The 19605-nt window shown below is 40.7% G+C and overlaps 2 protein-coding genes across 22 annotated transcripts in view; one reads left to right on the forward strand and one right to left on the reverse strand.

The window, feature by feature from the left end:
- Nucleotides 1-2380, reverse strand: part of RYR3 (ryanodine receptor 3) — a 561484-nt gene extending 559104 nt beyond the window's left edge. For 17 of the 21 annotated variants that reach the window (XM_065595380.1, XM_065595379.1, XM_065595381.1 and 14 more), the window contains exon 1: nucleotides 2119-2369. In XM_065595380.1, coding sequence (XP_065451452.1) covers nucleotides 2119-2265 — 147 coding nt within the window. In that variant the 5' untranslated portion in view covers nucleotides 2266-2369. Of the gene's footprint in view, nucleotides 1-2118 lie in introns of all 21 variants that reach the window. The other 4 variants (XR_010601063.1, XR_010601064.1, XM_065595378.1 and 1 more) reach the window with 2 other exon arrangements.
- A 4731-nt stretch (nucleotides 2381-7111) lies between these two features.
- Nucleotides 7112-18937, forward strand: LOC135983429 (uncharacterized). Its single transcript, XM_065595383.1, has 3 exons — nucleotides 7112-7375; nucleotides 13107-13198; nucleotides 16721-18937. Exon 3 carries the CDS (start codon nucleotides 16949-16951, stop codon nucleotides 18218-18220), a length of 1272 nt encoding a protein of 423 aa, XP_065451455.1. The 5' UTR covers nucleotides 7112-7375; nucleotides 13107-13198; nucleotides 16721-16948; the 3' UTR covers nucleotides 18221-18937.
- The last annotated feature ends 668 nt before the right edge of the window (nucleotides 18938-19605 follow it).

The raw sequence follows: 19605 nt of genomic DNA on the forward strand, positions 1-19605 counted from the left end.
GCTGCTCTTTAAATGCCATACGATATTTAAGGCTCACACGTGATTTGATCTTCTGTTTTATATGTCATCCTAAAGGAGACACTTCTAGTGCAAAGTGGCCCCAGCGCACTGGGCTCCTACGCACTCAGAAAAAAAGACTGTAGGTCCAAAAAATGATAGTCCATTTTCTGATTGAGATGGATGTGTTCAGTAGAAGATTCTATTCTGAAGAAAGTCTGTGGAACATTCAATAGGTGAATGAGTTTTGGTCTGGGAAAGATTCCGATAGGCCATCCAATTCCACAGAGAAAAAAAAAAGTGCAATGAACATGTTAATAAGAATTGCTATACTGTGTACATGCATGAGTATAATATTCAGGCAATAGAAGGTGTAAATAACGTAAGTTTTTATGGCCCTCATCCAGTACCAGAGTACTTAATAAAATGATATCATTCCCTGTCAGTAGGCGAGGGCTGGAAAGGGTCTAATAGCAAGTCCCACTTCCTCAAATGGGAAGCAAGTTATGTGGAGAGGAGACAGCAGCAGCTGCTGCATTTGTGCCCTGCAAGGAGAACCTGGGACTGCAAAAGGAGTAAGCACAGTCCTGGCAAATGAAGAGGAGCAGCTTTCTTCCCCTATAATGTTCTCTAGTGGCAAGGAGAAGAAACACTCCTCTAAAGCCTCCCCTCAACCCCCATGTGCTTAGCACTTCATTCTGTCTCAGCTGGAAAGGATCACAACAGAGTCCCCCTGAACAGCAAGAAAGGGTCACAGCAGCAGTCACTGCTATCTCACATGGCAGACAGCTCAACTACACAGGGGCAAAGCTCTTCATGTTGTTATTGAGGAAGGGTGTTCTGTGAAGGAAACATCTTAGAAAGATGAAGGACACTCAAAGATTTATTGTTGGAAGACAGCACCTTCTCCCCAAGGCTGAGGTATCTATCAGGCACATCTTGAGAAAGAGGCACCTCTCCAAATGGCAGTGGAGTGTGAGGGCAGTGTGGGGGGGAGGGGAGGAAGACTAATCTTCAGTGAGATTATCTGTTTTTTCATAAACTTCTCACAGGCAATGAAGTGCCAATGACACTTCATCACACCTAACAGTTTACATAAGCAGTGGCAGCCGCCACCTCCCTCCCAGAAGTGATGTGTGGCAACCATCTATTTTGGGTGGTGAGCATGTCTAGTCTGGAATCTTAGCTTTTTAAAGTTGTATCACTGATGCTGGGGATTCTCTGTTCTTGAAACATTTTCAGCAATGAATGAGGAGTGATAAGGGTATGGGAGGAGGGAACACACTTGAACCAACAGGATTTTCCTCCTGCCATTTATACTTTAACACATACTACAGTATCAGTACTGGGTGAAAAAAGGAGTTAAGAAAAAGGACTCTCCCCCACCACCATTAGCAAACTTAATGTGTGAACAGTGCTTGCTTAAAAGCCCAAATTGGTTGTCAGTAGGTTTGTATAAAGCCTTAAGGAAGAATGGTGTGAGGGCTGTTTATAGAAAATTACATTGGGTGCAGGCTATTTCACTAATTAACACCTCCTAGCCAAAGAAATCCTTCTTCCTTTTAAAATAAACCTCCTTTAAACTGAGAAAATATCCCAGGACAGTTCTGGAGCTGCCACCCCCACATCTGTTGGTGTCTCCCCTCACAAAAGTGTGTTGCTGTCTGTGTTTGTGTTAGAAGAGGGTTACCAGGGGGCATTCTTGCCTGGTTTATTCATCATTTCAGGGCTCTCCCATCTGCAAAGCTTCTGTTAATGTCAGTGAAATCTAACCTATACAGAAGTTTCAGAGGTCAGATATTTGGCATGCAGAATTTAGAAACCCAAGTACAAAGTTGATGGGGACGCTTCAAACACAGATGGATTACAACGGAAATAGATCTCCCTATACCAAACTGGTACCAGGCAAGCTATTGAGCAGATTTAAGGAAGAACCCATTGAGGTTGCCCAATGCTATTACAGCTCACATTCTAGCATTGTATTTTTACTGACTAAATCAAGCCTCCCACTTTGCAAAGCCAGCACAGAAATAACATTTCATTTTTAATGCAATATAGCAGGAACAGACACAAGACACAGTAAAACAATTTACTGCATGACCCAGAAAAGCAGATACTTACAGTTCGCAGGAACTGTATTTCATCTTCCCCTCCTTCACCCCCTTCAGCCATGGCTCTTGAGGAGTCAGCTCTGCTAAGACTCTGATTGCCTCCACTGGCAGCTTGCTGTGCTCGGTACAGCTCCTCTTCTCCTATCAGTATTAGCATATAGCTAATCCACAGCCATATAGGGAGCCCAGCTAACTCCACTGCACTGCAGACTGTCAGTCAACCCCCTCACTGCCAGAACCAACTGCGCCGCTTCTCCAGTTCCACGGCAAGCAATTCCTTTTCTTTCTTTCTGTCTCTTTGCCCCCTAGAGAAAAACCTATTGTTAAGGTATTGCAGAAAACATTCCATGCATCAGTAGTTCTCCCCCACCATCCCTTATCAATGTCTGTCCAGAGCAGCGTTAATGGTGAAGTGTTAATAAAAGCAAAGCTCACACTTCCATTTTCAGAGATTAGGGTCTACAGTTTTGCATGTAAACGTAACCAATTCAGCAACTCTGGACCTACTGATTATACATCAAAGGATGGGAATACAGATCACATAGGAGAGCTGATTTTAATAATGGATTTTTCAGCTTGTTCACATTAACTTCTATTTATTGCTTTTCTGCATAAGCAGCTGTGAGTCTCATTGGCAAGACGATTCAATGGTCTAACGCCACTACGTGTAATTGTTAATGCTGTCTCTTTCAGTCGGAGTCATGCTATGGACTGCAAAGTTTTCATCTGAAGCACTGTGAAAGTGCACTTGAAACATGTTATTAGTGGCTCATATATATATTTCAGTTAAAAAATAAGGTACAATTATGTTAAAAACAAAACTTAAAATAACTTTAAATCCAAGTTAAAGTGAAACTCAAATAAAAATCTTTAGCAATTATATGTTACTTCATCCATAGCAAATGCTGAAATGAGTGGGATAAAACTGGAACACCACTTTCTCGAAGTTTGGGGTGTTCAGGTGTACCAGGTCCAAACTGACCATAAGGCTTCTATGTCCTTAATTCAAGGAAGTGTAGCAACCAGCCAGGGAAGAGGGTTCCTGGATAGCAATCTGTCTTTCCCCAACCTCAGGACTAGGTCCCTCAAGGGTTTGCTCTCACTCTCTCTTTACAACTTCAAGGGTATCCAGGAAGAGCAGGGTTTTTGTGGAGAAACAGTTGGTCTCCTGCTCCTATTGAGCAGGCACTTGCCTGAGCAGAGGTAACTCAAAAGCCGTGTGCTGACTTGGCCAGGCAAGTGCCTCTGCAAGAGGAGGTACTCAGGTACAACTGGAGCCCTGATCAGCCCTAGTTCTTATCCAATTCCGACAGTATGAAAATGGTGACTTGGATCCCTTGCAGTCATATCTTCTTAAAATATTCAGTTGCCGAATATAGCTGATATTTTTGTTGCTCTGGAAATCAGTTATTCAGTTTCAACCACACTTGAAAGAGGGTTGAGACCCACTCCTCCCATTGTGCCATCTCAATGCACAATGGGGACATGAGAAGAGAGACCTCTCCAGAACTCCCAAAAGGTTTCTTAGGGAAGCAAAATATCCTTGGGAAAATTCAATGAAAAGAGTGAGCCTACCGTCCATACCCAAATACATCAAAGCAGGCCACTCTGTGTTCCTCTGAGAAGACAGCAGCAGGTGGGAGACTTGTGTCCTGTGTTCTCTCATCCGTCTTTTTACACTGACATTGGCATACAGTCATGTGTACTTTTGCTATGCTAGGGCAAGTTTTCTGTGGGGTCTTATAGTAAAACATACTATACAACATGCTACTGCATATGAAAAGGACCTAAACTAGAACCGACTAATAAACTTTGCAAAATTTATATGATGCATGCTCTTAAACTGTACTTTAGTTTAGCTTAGAACATCTAGTTCAGTGGTCACCTGAAAGTAGTGACAGTTGATAAATCTGTTAAAATAAAAATGGACTGCAGCTACAGAAGTAATATCTGATCTGGATTCGGAATACCCCACACATTTCAAAAGCATCAGGAATCTTGAGTTAAATCTGGCCCATTTGAAAACTATGGGCATTTTCAAAAACAAAATATCAAACATTTTATGCATACAGGGATGTTCAGTACCAAAGTTTGGTTCCAGATAATTACATTGAGAGATTCCACTAGGCACGTGAAATTAATTGACATCACGAGCATGCATATATCTCTGTTTTGTAAAAAGAGAGTGTGTACAATTCTAGCCCCACTGAAATCAATGGGAGTTTTGCCATTGACTTCAATGGGCCAGAATTTCACGCTCTACTTCTAAAACCAACAGATACATTCACTTTAAATATCCTCTTACTTTGATCTGAAACTCATAGCATTAAACCAGCACACAAAGAACTAACATTCTGCCTAATATCAATTCCCATCAGCAGTTTTGTTTGTTCATTTTTTGTTAAGGCTGTCAATTTTTCTTTGCCTGGCATTCAGTTTTACAAAGTACTCTACACATTATTTTGGGAAACAATTTACTGCCTCAATTAACAAAATATTTTGGTTAGATCCATGTTTTTAAAACTGACAAATGAACTGCAATACCACTGTACAGTACTTGTATTCTTTAGTTTTGTTCTGCTTAGTATTATGTCTACATGTTTAATGAGAAATATATTCAGTTGGTATGGTGTAATGAAATTTATAGTCTCCTTAAGAAGCCAAAGCTGTCAATTTTTTCAGGTTTTCCTCTGAGATTGAGATCTAGCAGTTTATGGAGCTGCACTTAATCAGACAAGTCTCACTTACACAAAACACAATCCCTTTGATTTTTTAATTTCTGCATTCTAATTTTTCTTGCAGTTCAGCTTTACAGATTTATTGAAGCTGCAATTGAAAACAATTTACTTCCAGTTCAGTGCAGTTTTAATAATTCAGTCTGAAATGGCCAGGTGTGCATTTCAGGGAAAGTAGTAAGTATAGGAAGTATAACTACTTTCATTAGGAATGCAAACACTTTGACCATATTGGGCCATATTTATAGTCAGTTGACACAAACTGGGTGAACATAATATACACAATGATCCTGATTCTGAATAATTGACCTTAGGGGGCTTCTTCACTGGAGCCATTCCCCTTAGTGCATCTTCCAGCTGAATCCGTTCTTGGCAGAGACTATGATATCTTAAATTATTAAAAATAAAAATCTTCGGTTCCACACAAAAATATAAGAAGCAAAAACAAATCTTCCAAATAAATCCTTCTTTCTGTCATCACGATGGACAGACATGCTGCTATCACGTAGCTCTGCTTATGGTTCAACATCTAGCTCAAGCCTTTTACTAAGAGATTCATGACGACTCTTCACATGAGTTCTTGCTTCTAGCTTGGCTTTTGGCAGGCTTTACTGCTGCTGCCGCCAACCAATAAGTCAGAATTTTTATAGTGGCACCAGCCTGGCAATGAGAAACAGTAGTGTGGAGAGTTTGACAACAGAAACTAAATGTCCATGCTGTGGCCACTGGGAAATATCTGGAGCCAAACAATTTTTAGTTGTTTGTGTTAGCTTTTTACAAGGCTGGTTTAGACTAATCAAAGAGATCAGAAGATTTCTAAAATATATTCACAAAGCTCATTGGTATGAGTGTGTGCACATGCATGCATATGTTGGCACTTTCAGAAGTGTGTCAGCTTCGGGTGGGTAGTGCCACACTGTTTGTCTCTGTAATAATCGTAGCTCAAAAACTGAGTCACAACACACTTTGGATAATAGCTGGTTCCATTAGTCTCTTCCCAGGAAAGCTCTTGCGTACTATATAGGATTTAACATTTGACCTTCTTTCTAAAACAGTGAGTAAGAGACTGGAAATACGTAACTGATTTTCTCATACAAATGAAAAGGCTGTCTGCAATGCCTTGGGGTGCATGTGTTCCGTTTAATTGTGCTCTTACAGTTGTAAGAATGAAACACACACCAGTTCAGAAGGCCACCAAAAAACCACACCAAACACTTAAAGACCTCCCTAAAGCCTTTAAGGTGAGTTCTAAGTAGGGTTTAAATGATCTGCAGGCAGTCTGCACTGGGATGAATGTCATCAATAGGATTTCACTCTGCTGGTCACCAAGAGTCAATTGTTTCAATTTTTAAGTCAAAATGCATTTATGGGAATCATAGGAAGTTGATAAACTTAAGAGCCACAGTAATGATTAAAAGATTATCACTCTGAGGCATGTTCACCAGACTCAGGGAATTCAATCTGTTTAGCTTAAGAAAGGGAAGGTTAAGGAGTGACTTGATTACAGCGTGTACATATCTACATGGGCAACAAAAAATTGACAAGGAGTTCTTCAATCTGGCAGACCAAGGTTAACAAGATCCAATGACTAGAAGTTGAAGCCAGACAAATTCAAAATTGAAATAAGGTGCACATTTTTAACAGTGAGGGTAACTGGACACTGGTACAATTTACCTAGGGTTGTGGTGGATTCCCCATTACTGACTATTTTTAAATCAAGATGGGATGTTTTTCTAAAAGATCTGCTCTATATTGGGAAAGTCCAGTGCTTACTTTGTGCCAGGGCTGAACCCCAGCACTTCAGGCTTGTCGCATCTGTTATGAAAGTAAAAAATTGCTTGAGCCCCGGCATCTCTTTCATAATAAATTAAGCACTGGAGACGTCCTATGGCCTGTATTATGTAGGAGATCAGATGATCACAATGGTCCTTTCTGATATTCAAATCTATAAACCAGAATTGCTCTGCAATAGTTAATCTTTCTTTGGGCTATATTCCTCTGTATCCAGTGGCAGATTAATGATTTTGCTGCCCCTAGGCCCTGAAATAATTGCAGCCCGGCCCGCCCCGACGCAACCCTTTTCCTGTCCCCATTCCAACCCCTCCCACAAAGTCCCACCCCAACTCCGCCCCCTCCCTGTCCCTATTGGATCCCTTCCCCAAATCCCCGCCCTGGCCCCGCCTCTTCCCCCAACACGCCGCGTTCCCCCTCCTCCCCCATGAAACAGCTGTTTTGCAATGCAAGCACTGGGAGGGAGGGGAGAGAAACAGGACATGGCAGCGCACTCACGGAGGAGTTGAGCTGGAGCAGGGGAGCTTCTCCGTGGGTGCTCAAATTTGCTGCCCTTGCATATTTGTCAGCCTAGGCGATAATATGCCGCTGTCTGTATCCTGCTCCCATCTCCAACCTGTACAGTAGCATTATGAAAACCATCTACCATTTTTCTTCCCATTTCTAGCAACGAATTCATGTTCAACTCCTACTGAGAGTTATGATCTCCCATAGATGGCAGAAAAGAATGCCTGGACATCAGTAAGTGAAAAGCTTTGCGATAATAATATCTGTTGCTTTTGGAATAGTAAGAGCATTAATCCATTTTATTTATAATTTCAGCAGTCTATGTTCTTCTAAGTTTATACTTCTTACTTTTTGGGGGGGAATAGACTGCTATGTAATTAGAATTATTACAACTTATACCAGAATAATTATGGGTTTAAAGGACAAGATGAAGGACACATTTGCCAACAGATTCTTAGTTTTCTAGTAATTTAAATAGAGATATGATTTATCTATAGGCATTTCTAAATCTTAGAATTTTTGCTATGTCTGTTCTCTCCTGTGCTGTTAAAGATTCTATTCTTCTTATGTCTTTAAAACTATCCTGATTTTTCATCAGGGCTGGTTTTGTTTTGTTTTGAATACTCAGGACATCTTGTTTGATACAATTATTTTTAACATATTATGGAACCCACTACATACTCATCATCAGTACTGCTTTAAGCCCAACCTAACAAATTGCTGAGTACCCTCAAATGCTACTGCAGTCAATGGGAGGTAAGGTAATAACTCACAGGAGATGCTCAGACCCTAAAAAGGTCCTAGCCACTTTTGCAAGAGGCAGCTGCAGGGTTGGACAGTTCCATTGGCACTGTAGAGACCTTCAATGATGTTTCCAAAGTGAGGCAGTTTTAAGATGGAGAAGATTTGAAAACAGATCACTTTGAGCTTTAGAAGATATGAAAAAATTGTGCTAAGCCTAAAATGGTTATTCCATTCAGAATCAACTCTGAAGGGCAAACTAGAGTAGCTTTCTTGTTCAAACTTTCAGCTATTTTACGTTTGCGGTTTTGTTTTGAAGTTAGCTTTATTTTCACCTAGTTGGAAATGTAATTATTGGAACTAAAGCCAAAAGTACTTCTAATATCAAAATGAAGTTCTTCAATATGTTTGCATCATCATATGTTCTAAAATAAATGATATGGTATTTAAAATAAAATGAGGTTTTATTAATGAGAATTTATTTTGCTAAATTAGAAATTGCTACAGGTCCATTTTCTTTGCCTGAAGCCTCAATGCTGAAGTCTGTAAGACTCACAGTTCAGTATTCAAGAACAGACTCAGGTCTTTCAGGCTCTCTGCCAGGAAAACATACTTCTTAACTCCCATATATTCACAGCGTGACACATGCTTTTGAAGTCTGTCATACAGTCACATAGCAGCCTAATATTATCTCATGGGAGAAATTGTCTTCATGAGATATTATTAGAGATGAGTTAGAGATAAGTTTTACAAATTATGGATGCCTTTTTTGTTTGTTTGTTTTTTTAAACCTTAGAAAACTCTTTCTATCAGAGTTTTGAAACTCAGACCTCTTCCAGTTCCTTTTTGGTTATGGAGTTTTTCTGCACTCTGCAATACAGATTCTTTACAAGAACCACTTGCTTTCCTATGACTTCCTGATTACAGAGGCTGCAAGTACAAGATGCTATTGTGCAAAATGGAGTTGATCTGCTTTGTCTCTTGAAACAAAACTATCAAATGCTATTTTTCTGTAGTATCTCCCTGCTGGCAAAATATAAAATGTTATTTATGCTGACCTGCATGGAGAGCTGATTGCCCTGTTAGTTAAAAGAAAAATGCTGCTGTCACTTACCAACACTAAGAAGGATCAGGAAAAGATCTCTGTTGAGCATGCAGGCTGCCTAAACAGCTAAGATCTCCAGGTTCCGTTGATCAAGTGAAATGCAATTGCTCCAGCTCTGTGCATTTCTCTTACTATGGTGGACGGAAACATAGTAAAGAACATTGCAAATAAAGAAAAACACTGAAGATTGTACAATGAAAATAATAAGTAATTATTTGCTATGCTTCCCTTCTTTTTTCCTCTATTTTGACTGATCTCCAAACTTTATGTTAGATTGCCATCTGGTGGTATAAGTGAAAGAAATCCTTTGGTTAAGTATCAAGCTGGTAAATATGACAAAAAATATTTTATGTAGGACAGCAGTAATCTGTTTTCCAACTATATTTCAGAATAAAATAGCATAAAATACACTTAAAACTATAGTCCATGGTGCTGTGAACTTGTACATTGCATTTTTCCTTGAGAACAAGCCTGGACTGCTCACTAGTTCTTTTCTAAACCCAAACCATTTAAATCAGAGTATGAATAATTCATATTTTAGTGTATTTATTAACAGGTATGCTGCTGAAACTTCCCAAGTGTATAGCACTATAGAAAAATTGTGTATAGCAAAATTTTTTGAAGGTGTCCATTAATTATTTTCTGGTTGCCCAATCTGGGAAACAAAGAGCCAGATTTCCAGAAGTGTTGAGCAGAAGAAAACAACCCCATAGTTAGGACCCTCCGTCCAGATGATGATGTGATATCCTCTCGCACTGAGGATAGCTCTCCAGGGGCGGGGACTCCAGTTATTAGGAAGAGACAGGTAATAGTTATGGGCGATTTGATCATTAGAAACATAGATAGTTGGATTTGCAACGACCGGGAGAACTGCATGGTTACTTGCCTGCTTGGTGCGAAGGTTGCAGATCTCTCGAGACATCTAGATAGACTTATGTGTAGTGCTGGGGAGAAGCCGGAGCTGGGTGGTTGTGGTACATGTAGGTACCAATGACGTAGGGAAGGGCAGGAGAGAGGTCCTGGAGGCAAAATTTAGGCTACTACCCAAACATGGTAGCATTTAATTTCGCAAAGGGGAACTACACAAAAAAATGAGGAAGTTAGTTAAACAGAAATTAAAAAGATACAGCGCCAAAAGTGAAATCCCTGCAAGCTGCATGGAAACTTTTTAAAGACACCATAATATAGGCTCAACTTAAAATGTATACCCCAAATTAAAAAATGCAGTAAGAGAAACAAAAAAAGTGCCACTGTGGCTAAACAAAGTAAAAGAAGCAGTGAGAGGCAAAAAGGCATCCTTTAAAAAGTGGAAGTTAAATCCTAGTGAGGAAAGAGCATAAACTCTGGCATATGAAGTGTAAAAATATAAATAGGAAGGCCAAAAAAGAATTTGAAGACTAGCTTGCCAAAGACTCAAAAAGTAATAGCAATTTTTTGTAAGTACATCAGAAGCAGGAAGCCTGCTAAACAACCAGTGGGGCCACTGGACGATCAAGATGCTAAAGGAGCACTCAATGATGATAAGGCCATTGTGGAGAAACTAAACAAATTCTTTGCATCGGTCTTCCTGGATGAGGATGTGAGGGAGATTCCCAAACCTGAGCCATTCTTTTTAGGTGACAAATCTGAGGAATTGTCCCAGATTGAGGTGTCATTAGAGGAGGTTTTGGAACAAATTGATAAACTAAACTGTAATAAGTCACCAGGACCAGATGGTATTCACCCAAGAGTTCTGAAGAAACTCAAATGTGCAATTGCAGAACTACTAACTGTAGTCTGTAACCTATCATTTAAATCAGCTTCTGTACCAAATGACTGGAGGATAGTTAATGTGATGCCAATTTTTAAAAAGGGCTCCAGAAGTGATCCTTGCAATTACAGGCCAATAAGCCTGACTTCAGTACCGGGCAAACTGGTTAAAACTATAGTCAAGAACAAAATTGTCAGACACAAAGAAAAATAGCTTGTTAGAGAAGAGTCAACATGGTTTTTGTAAAGGGAAATCATGCCTCACCAATCTGCTAGAATTCTTTGAGGGGGTCAACAAGCATGTGGACAAGGGGGAGCCAGTGGATATAGTGTACTTAGATTTTCAGAAAGCCTTTGACAAGGTCCCTCACCAAAGGCTCTTCGGCAAAGTAAGCTGTCATGGGATAAGAGGGAAGGTCCTCTCATGAATTGGTAACTGGTTAAAAGATAGGAAACAAAGGGTACGAATAAATGGTCAGTTTTCAGAATGGAGAGAAGTAAATAGTGGTGTTCTCCAGGGGTCTGTACTGGGACCAGTCCTATTCAACATATCGATAAATGATCTGAAAAAAGGGGTAAACAGTGAGGTGGCAAGATTTGCAGATGATACAAAACTATTCAAAATAGTTAAATCCCAGGCAGATTGTGAAGAGCTACAAAAGGATCACTCAAAACTGGGTGACTAGGCAACAAAATGGCAGATGAAATTCAATCTTGATAAATGCAAAGTAATGCACATTGGAAAACATAATCCCAACTATACATATAAAATGACGAGGTCTAAATTAGCCGTTACCACTCAAGAAAGATCTTAGAGTTATTGTGGCTAGTTCTCTGAAAACCTCCACTCAATGTGCACTAGGAGTCAAAAAAGCAAACAGAATGTTGGGAATCATTAAGAAAGGGATAGATAAGACAGAAACTATCATATTGTGTCTATATAAATCCATGGTATGCCTACATCTGCATGCAGATGTGGTTGCCCCATCTCAAAAAAAGATATATTGAAATTGGAAAAGGTTCAGAAAAGGGCAACAAAAATGATAAGGGGTATGGAACAGCTTCCATATAAGGAGAGAGTAATAAGACTTGGACTTTTCAGCTTGGAAAAGAGACGACAAAAGGGGATATGATTGAGGTCTATAACATCATAACTGGTGTGGAGAAAGTAAATAAGGAAGTGTTATTTACTCCTTCTCATAACACAAGAACTAGGGGTCACCAAATGAAATTAATAGGCAGCAGGTTTAAAACAAACAAAAGGAATTATTTCTTCACACAACGCAGTGTCAACCTGTGGAACTCTTTGCCAGAGGATGTTGTGAAGGCCAAGACTATAACAGGGTTCAAACAAGAACTAGATAAGTTCATGAAGGATAGGTCCATCAATAGCTATTAGCCAGGATGGGCAGGGATGGTGTCCCAAGCCTCTGCCAGAAGCTGGGAATGAGCGACACGGAATGGATCACTTGATGATTACCTGTTCATTCCCTCTGGGGCACCTGGCATTGGGCACTGTCAGTAGACAGGATGCTGGGCTAGATGGACCTTTGGTTTGACCCAGTATGGCCATTCCTATGTTCAATAGAAAGTTTTCTACTCCTCTAAAAACTCAGGTCCTAGGTATGCAAAGCTAAGCACCCAATTACAGAGGGTCTCAAAATTAGTAGGTACTTGTGCAAGTTTTGGGCATAATATCTACTTTAGGTCGCCACCTGAAGAAAATAATACTTCCCTATCTCACAGAAGTGTTGTGAAGTTGTATCAGTCTTTGTAAGGCACTCAGATTCTACAATAATTGTCATGCAGAAGCCCATGGAGAAATAAAAACTGCCCCCTTAGTGCAGTGAGCATGGTGCCTGCCCCAGTGGGCATGGCTGGGGGTGGTACAGCCTCACCAGAGGAGCTGCCCAGGCTGGAAGCTGGCTCCCGCGAGCGGCGGCCCGACATACTGCTGCTTTCGCCGCTGTCATTCCTGGTAGAGCCCTGCAGCTCCCTGGATATCCACTTTATTTACGTGGATATCTGCATCCATGGATGTAAATTTTGTATCTGCGCAGGACTCTACAGAGCAGTTGCTTCAGAGTAATGCTGGAGCTTACAGGGGTGGGTTAGACACAATGCAACATGATAGGAGTCAGAACTTTGAGATACTATGGATAAGAGAATAAACATTTAATTAATTCTGAACGCTGAATTTCCATGATTTATAACTGAGCCAAACACTGATGGATATTCACAAGGACAGCAACTATTCCTCTGCAAAATTTCAAGTTCCAAATTCAAGCCCCTAGCGCACTAGAGCTATTCAAAGTAATTCTCTTATGTTAGTAAAACGAACGTTGACTAAACTGCCTGTTTTTTCACTAGCTTTATTGTTAAGTGTCTGAACTACTTTGACCAAGCAATCCAAAAAGCTCAACCTCTGGTAGAAATCAAGTATGGAAATTTCAGCAGTAAAGGTAAGAGTTTTACAAAGTTATAAGCAACTGAAAAGAGAGACTTAAAATGTAAAGTGATAAGTAACCTTAACAGGCATTCTGTGGATTGAAATGAGCTCATTAAAACAAGTTAAATCATCATTTTAGAGTGGTACCTACAGCTGCACATTACAAACCACCCAGAGTTTAGGCAAAATCTTATGCAGCAAACCAGCCAATAGGGAATTGCACTAATTCACTTTTGTGGTAATAAAAGCATAGATAATCACTTTAAGAACTGACTGAGACAGAAACAAAATCCAAAGTAGGTTGATTTTCAGTAAAATTCAGTAGGCTGTTGTTAAGCACACAGAGTACTGAAATGAATTAAATGTACAATTATCAAAACATAGCATGACAGTATTATAAGAGTTAACATGTAATTACAGTTATTTCTATTGGAATTGCCATATAGCTAAAGACAAAATGCCAAAACCAGATTAACTGTAGCCATGAGAATAATTCACAATGAATACACTGCTCTACAGCCAAAATGCTTCTGAAATAAATGTAGTCAAACTTTACTAATTCTGGGTCACTGAGAACGAAAATGATGCTTAAAATTGTTGATTGGCTCTAGTTTTCAAGATATGCTATTGGGTCAGTATATACGACCCTTGACTTGGGAATGGTGGAGGATAAGTGAGTTATAAAGGGAAGGGATCTCAATTTAAACCAGAAATGACTAAAATACATCTTTGACTGGATCTATGAATAAATCTATGACTGGGTTTGGACAACTGCTTTTTAGGCAAAACAATGAATGATGCAATCTGAAGCTGGTATTGCGTCATACATGATATGAATTGCATCATGTTATTCCTAGAAGTCATGGATGATGCAATCATAACGAAGCTTACATCACTCTGCTGAACAAATTGCCCAATATTAGCTCTAGAAATCATACAGTGTCGTGCTCTCTTATTTGTCAGTGTTTGATTTTGCAAAGGGACACATTTCTGTTTAGCCAAAGTGAGCAGAGATGCCTCGTACTTGTGTGAACAGTGCAGATAACTTGTGCTATGTTTGTGGTGAAGTGACTTTTGCATCACAAAAGCGCAGTATAACCACTATGGTTAAGAAAGCCTATCACCTTTATTTTGTCTGCAAAATTGGAGATCAGGACAAGAGGTGGGCCCCACACATATGCTGCAACACTTGTGCAAGAAATCTTCGTCAGTGGTTGAACAGGAAAAGGAAATCTATACCTTTTGCAGTGCCAATGATTTGGAGAGAGCCAACAGATCATACCAGCAATTGTTACTTCTGCATGGTGCCTCCGATTGGGAAAAGTGTGTCAAAGAAGAAAAAGTGGACTGTGCATTATCCAAACATTCCATCAGCTATACGCCCAGTACCCCACGGAGAAGGACTGCCGGTTCCTGATGCACCAGAATCATTCTCACTTGAGTCAGACAAGAGGAAGCGGAAGAGGATGAAACTTCTGGTCCTGAACCATCAATGTCACAGGACCCACATTTTCTCCCTTCCTCCTCCTCTGAACCACACCTCATAACACAAGATGAATTGAATGACCTTGTCAGGGATTTGGAACTACCCAAGAGTAAGGCAGAGCTGTTGGGCTCCAGACTACAGCAGTGAAATCTCCTGGCAGGTGATGTTAGGGTTTCCATGTTCCGTGACCGTCAAAAGGATCTTGTCCCATTCTTCTTCATGGAAGGTGATCATGTAGCCTGCAACCACACTGATGGTGTGATGGCAGCCCTCAACATCGTTCACGATCCAGATGAGTGGAGACTGTTCATTGATTCATCGAAGACGAGTCTTAAAGCTGTTTTACTGCATAATGGCAATGTTTTGCCATCAATTCCAGTTGGTCATGCAGTCCATATGAAGGAAACCTATGACAACATGAAACAACTTTTGAGGTGCATAAACTATGACCAACATCAGTGGCAGCTTTGTGGTGATTTGAAGGTTGTTGCTCTCTTGCTTGGTCTGCAGACTGGATACACAAAGTACTGCTGTTTTCTCTGCGTGCAAGAGATTCCCACTACATCAAGAAAGATTGGCCACTCCGACAGTCATTGGAGCCTGGGAGGAAAAGTGTTCAGCATCCACCACTTGTTGAATCAAGGAAGATTTTGTTACCACCCTTACACATCAAGCTGGGTCTGATGAAGAACTTTGTCAAGGCCATTGACAAAACACAAGCAGCTTTCAAGTACCTCCATGGAAAATTTCCAAGGTTAAGTGAAGCTAAGATAAAGGAAGGTGTCTTTGTTGGGCGTCAGATTCGTGAAATTCTTCGAGATGATGCATTTGACCATGCACTGCGTGGCAAGGAAAAGACGGCATAGACAGCCTTCCAGTTAGTGGCAATAAATTCTCTCAGAAACAACAAGGCAGACAACTACAGGTTGTTGGTGGAAAACCTCCTCAAGGCATACAAAAGCCTTGGTTGCAACATGTCACTAAAGATACATTTTTTGCACTCTCATCTAGATTTTTTTCCACCGAACTGCGGAGCAGTGAGCGATGAGCACGGCGAGGGATTTCACCAGGACATTGCAACAATGGAGAAACGCTATCAGGGCAAATGGAGCCCATCAATGCTTGCAGACTATTGCTGGACAGTGACAAGAGATGCTCCATTTAATGAATACAAGAGACAAGCCAAGAAGCGCCGAGTAGACACTGAATAGGACTAAACTATGTATATAATAGTTTTTTGCCTTTTGTTTCATAATAAATTTTATTTATATAACCCTTTTGCTGATTTTTAAAGTGTTACATAAACAGGACAGGTGAAATATTATCATGTAAAGCAACCATAAACACATGAAAAGACCTAGGTTTACAATTTATGATTCAAACTCTACTATCTATACAATATACATAGACATAAAATGTAAAAACTTAAATATCTTAGAAACAGTAGCCAATCCGTTGTTTTAATTGTCATATTTGAATTCAGCATATCAAAATACATAATAAATAGCACATTTTATCTCTGAAGCAGACGACTTCTCAAAAATTGTAGACCAGTGTAATTTATCTGACAAATTTAGCGTCTTTCTGCAAGATGGATCAATCTACTCAAATTCATTTATTCAACTTTTTCTACCTTACAGACTGACTTTGTTTATGATGTTTATTTCGTACGTTGTATTCAAGCTGGGATGCTTAATTGTGATTTGTCATTAATATAAAGGAAACACAAGGAGGGTGCAAACATAGCAAGCAAATTCATTACAAATGTGAACAAATATCCACAGAATACTTCAGCATTAACCTATCTTTATAAAAGTCTCATGGGGTCATATCTTAGGCCCTGCCTTCACAGAGGACTTGCATTGTGATTGACCATTAAAAACCCAAGGCACCTTTATTCACTATTTGTTTATCCCACTAACAGAGCAGAAGTTCATCCCAAACATCCCACTATCAGAAAAGCAGTTCCGCTGCACTCAGAAGTATTGGCAGAGGGGCAGAGGAAGTTGTGTGTTGATACCAGATACAGAATTTTCTTTTCCTCTGTAGGTTTAATTATTCCTAGTGGAGTAATGTTAGTATCAAGAGAGCTCAGAAGGGAGGAATATGCTGATGTGGATTGAGGGATTAGAGATTAACAAGAACAAGGGCAATTGTGGACAAACATCATCACTTGTCCCATAACCTCAGCCGTACAGAACGCAATGCCATCCACTGCCTCAGAACAACTCTGACATTATCATCAAAGGGGCTGACAAAGGAGGTGCTGTAGTCATAATGAACAGGTCGGATTATGAACAGGAGGCTGCCAGGCAACTCTCCAAGACCACATTCTACAGGCCACTATCCTCTGATCCCACTGAGGAATACCAAAAGAAACTACACCATCTGCTCAAGAAATTCCCAGCTACAGTACGGGAACAAATCTACATGGACACACCCCCAGAACCCCGACCAGGGGTATTCTATCTGCTACCCAAGATGCATAAACCCGGAAACCCTGGACGCCCCATCATCTCAGGCATTGGCACTCTTACAGCAGGATTATCTGGCTATGTAGACTCTCTCCTCAGACCCCACGCTACCAGCACTCCCAGCTATCTTCAAGACACCACCGACTTCCTGAGGAAACTACAGTGCATTGGTGTTCTTCCTGAAAACACCATCCTGGCCACCATGGATGTAGAAGCACTTTACACCAATATTCCACATGAGGCTGGATTACAAGCTGTCAGGAACAGTATCCCTGATGAGGCCACAGCACGCCTGGTGGCTGAGCTTTGTGACTTTGTCCTCACCCACAACCACTTCAGATTTGGGGACAACTTATACCTTCAAGTCAGTGGCACTGCTATGGGTACCCGCATGGCCCCACAGTATGCCAACATTTTTATGGCTGACTTAGAACAGCGCTTCCTCAGCTCTCGTCCCCTAGTGCCCCTCCTCTACTTGCGCTACATTGATGACATCTTCATCATATGGACCCACGGAAAGGAGGCCCTTGAAGAATTCCACCTGGACTTCAACAATTTCCACCCCACCATCAACCTCAGCCTGGACCAGTCCACACAATGGATCCACTTCCTGGGCACTACAGTGCAAATAAGTGATGGTCACATAAACACCACCCTATACCGGAAACCTACTGACCGCTATACGTACCTACATGCCTCCAGCTTCCATCCAAGACGCATCACACGATCCATTGTCTACAGCCAAGCCCTAAGATACAACCGAATTTGCTCCAACCCCTCAGACAGAGACAAACACCTACAAGATCTTTATCAAGCATTCTTAAAACTACAATACTCACCTGGGGAAGTGAGGAAACAGATTGACAGAGCAAGACGGGTACCCCGAAATCACCTACTACAGGACAGGCCCAACAAGGACAACAACAGAACCCCACTGGCCATCACATACAGCCCCCAGCTAAAACCTCTCCAGCGCATTATCCACGATCTACAACCTATCCTGGAAAATGATCCCTCAACTCTCACAGACCTTGGGAGGCAGGCCAGTACTCGCTTACAGACAACCCCAACTTGAAGCAAATACTCACCAGCAACTACACACCACACCACAGAAACACCAACCCAGGAATCAATCCCTGTAGCAAACGTCGTTGCCTACTCTGTCCCCATATCTACTCTGGCAACACCATCAGAGGACCCAACCACATCAGCCACACCATCAAGGGCTCATTCACCTGCACATCTACTAATGTTTTATATGCCATCATGTGCCAGCAATGCTCCTCTGCCATGTACATTGGCCAAACCGGACAGTCCCTCCGCAAAAGAATAAATGGACACAAATCGGACATCAGGAATGATAACATACAAAAGCCAGTAAGTGAACATTTCAATCTCCCTGGTCATTCTATTACAGATTTAAAGGTCACTATCATTGAACAAAAAAACTTCAGAAACAGACTTCAAACAGAAACAGCAGAACTAAAATTCATTTGCAAATTTAACACCATTAATCTGGGCTTAAATAGGGACTGGGAGTGGCTGGCTCATTACAGAAGCAGCTTTTCCTCTCCTGGAATTGACACCTCCTCATCTATTATTGGGAGTGGACTACATCCACCCTGATCGAATTGGCCCTGTCAACACTGGTTCGCCACTTGCGAAGTAACTCCCTTCTCTCCATGTGTCAGTATATAATGCCTGCATCTGTAACTTTCACTCTATGCATCTGAAGAAGTGAGGTTTTTACCCACAAAAGCTTATGCCCAAATAAATCGGTTAGTCTTTAAGGTGCCACCAGACTCCTTGTTGTTTTTGTAGATATAGACTAACACGGCTACCCCCTGATACTTGATACCATGTAGAGAAAGACTTTTCAGAATTCATCCAGTATTAGTGAAACTACAGAATGGATGAGTAACAGGGTATGTCTACACTATAGGTGGAAGGTATCAATTCCTGCTTGAGGAGACATACCCACATTAGTTCTGATCGAGCTAGTGTACTAAAAACAGAAATGTAAACAGGGAGGCATGAGGGACTAGCTGCAACAAATACATACCAATGGCCTTGGAAAGAACATACAGTAGAACCTCACAGTTACAAACACCAGAGTTGTGAACTGACCAGTCAACCACACACTTTCTTTGGAACCAGAATTACTCAATCAGGCAGCAGCAAAGACAAGCAAACAAAACAAATATAGTAAAGTACTGCATTAAACATTAACTACTAAATAAAATAAAGGGAAAACTTAAAAAAAGATTTGACAAGGTAAGGAAACTGTTCCGTGTTTGTTTCATTTAAATTAAGATGGTTAAAAGCAACTTTTTTCTTCTGCGTAGTAAAATTTCAAAACTGTATTAAGTCAATGTTCAGTTGTAAAGACTTGAAAGAATAACCATAACGTTTTGTTCAGTGTTACAAACATTTCAAAGTTACGAACCTCCATTCCTGAGC

This window comes from Chrysemys picta, chromosome 4, assembly GCF_011386835.1.
Source record: "Chrysemys picta bellii isolate R12L10 chromosome 4, ASM1138683v2, whole genome shotgun sequence".
NCBI lineage: Eukaryota > Metazoa > Chordata > Testudines > Emydidae > Chrysemys > Chrysemys picta.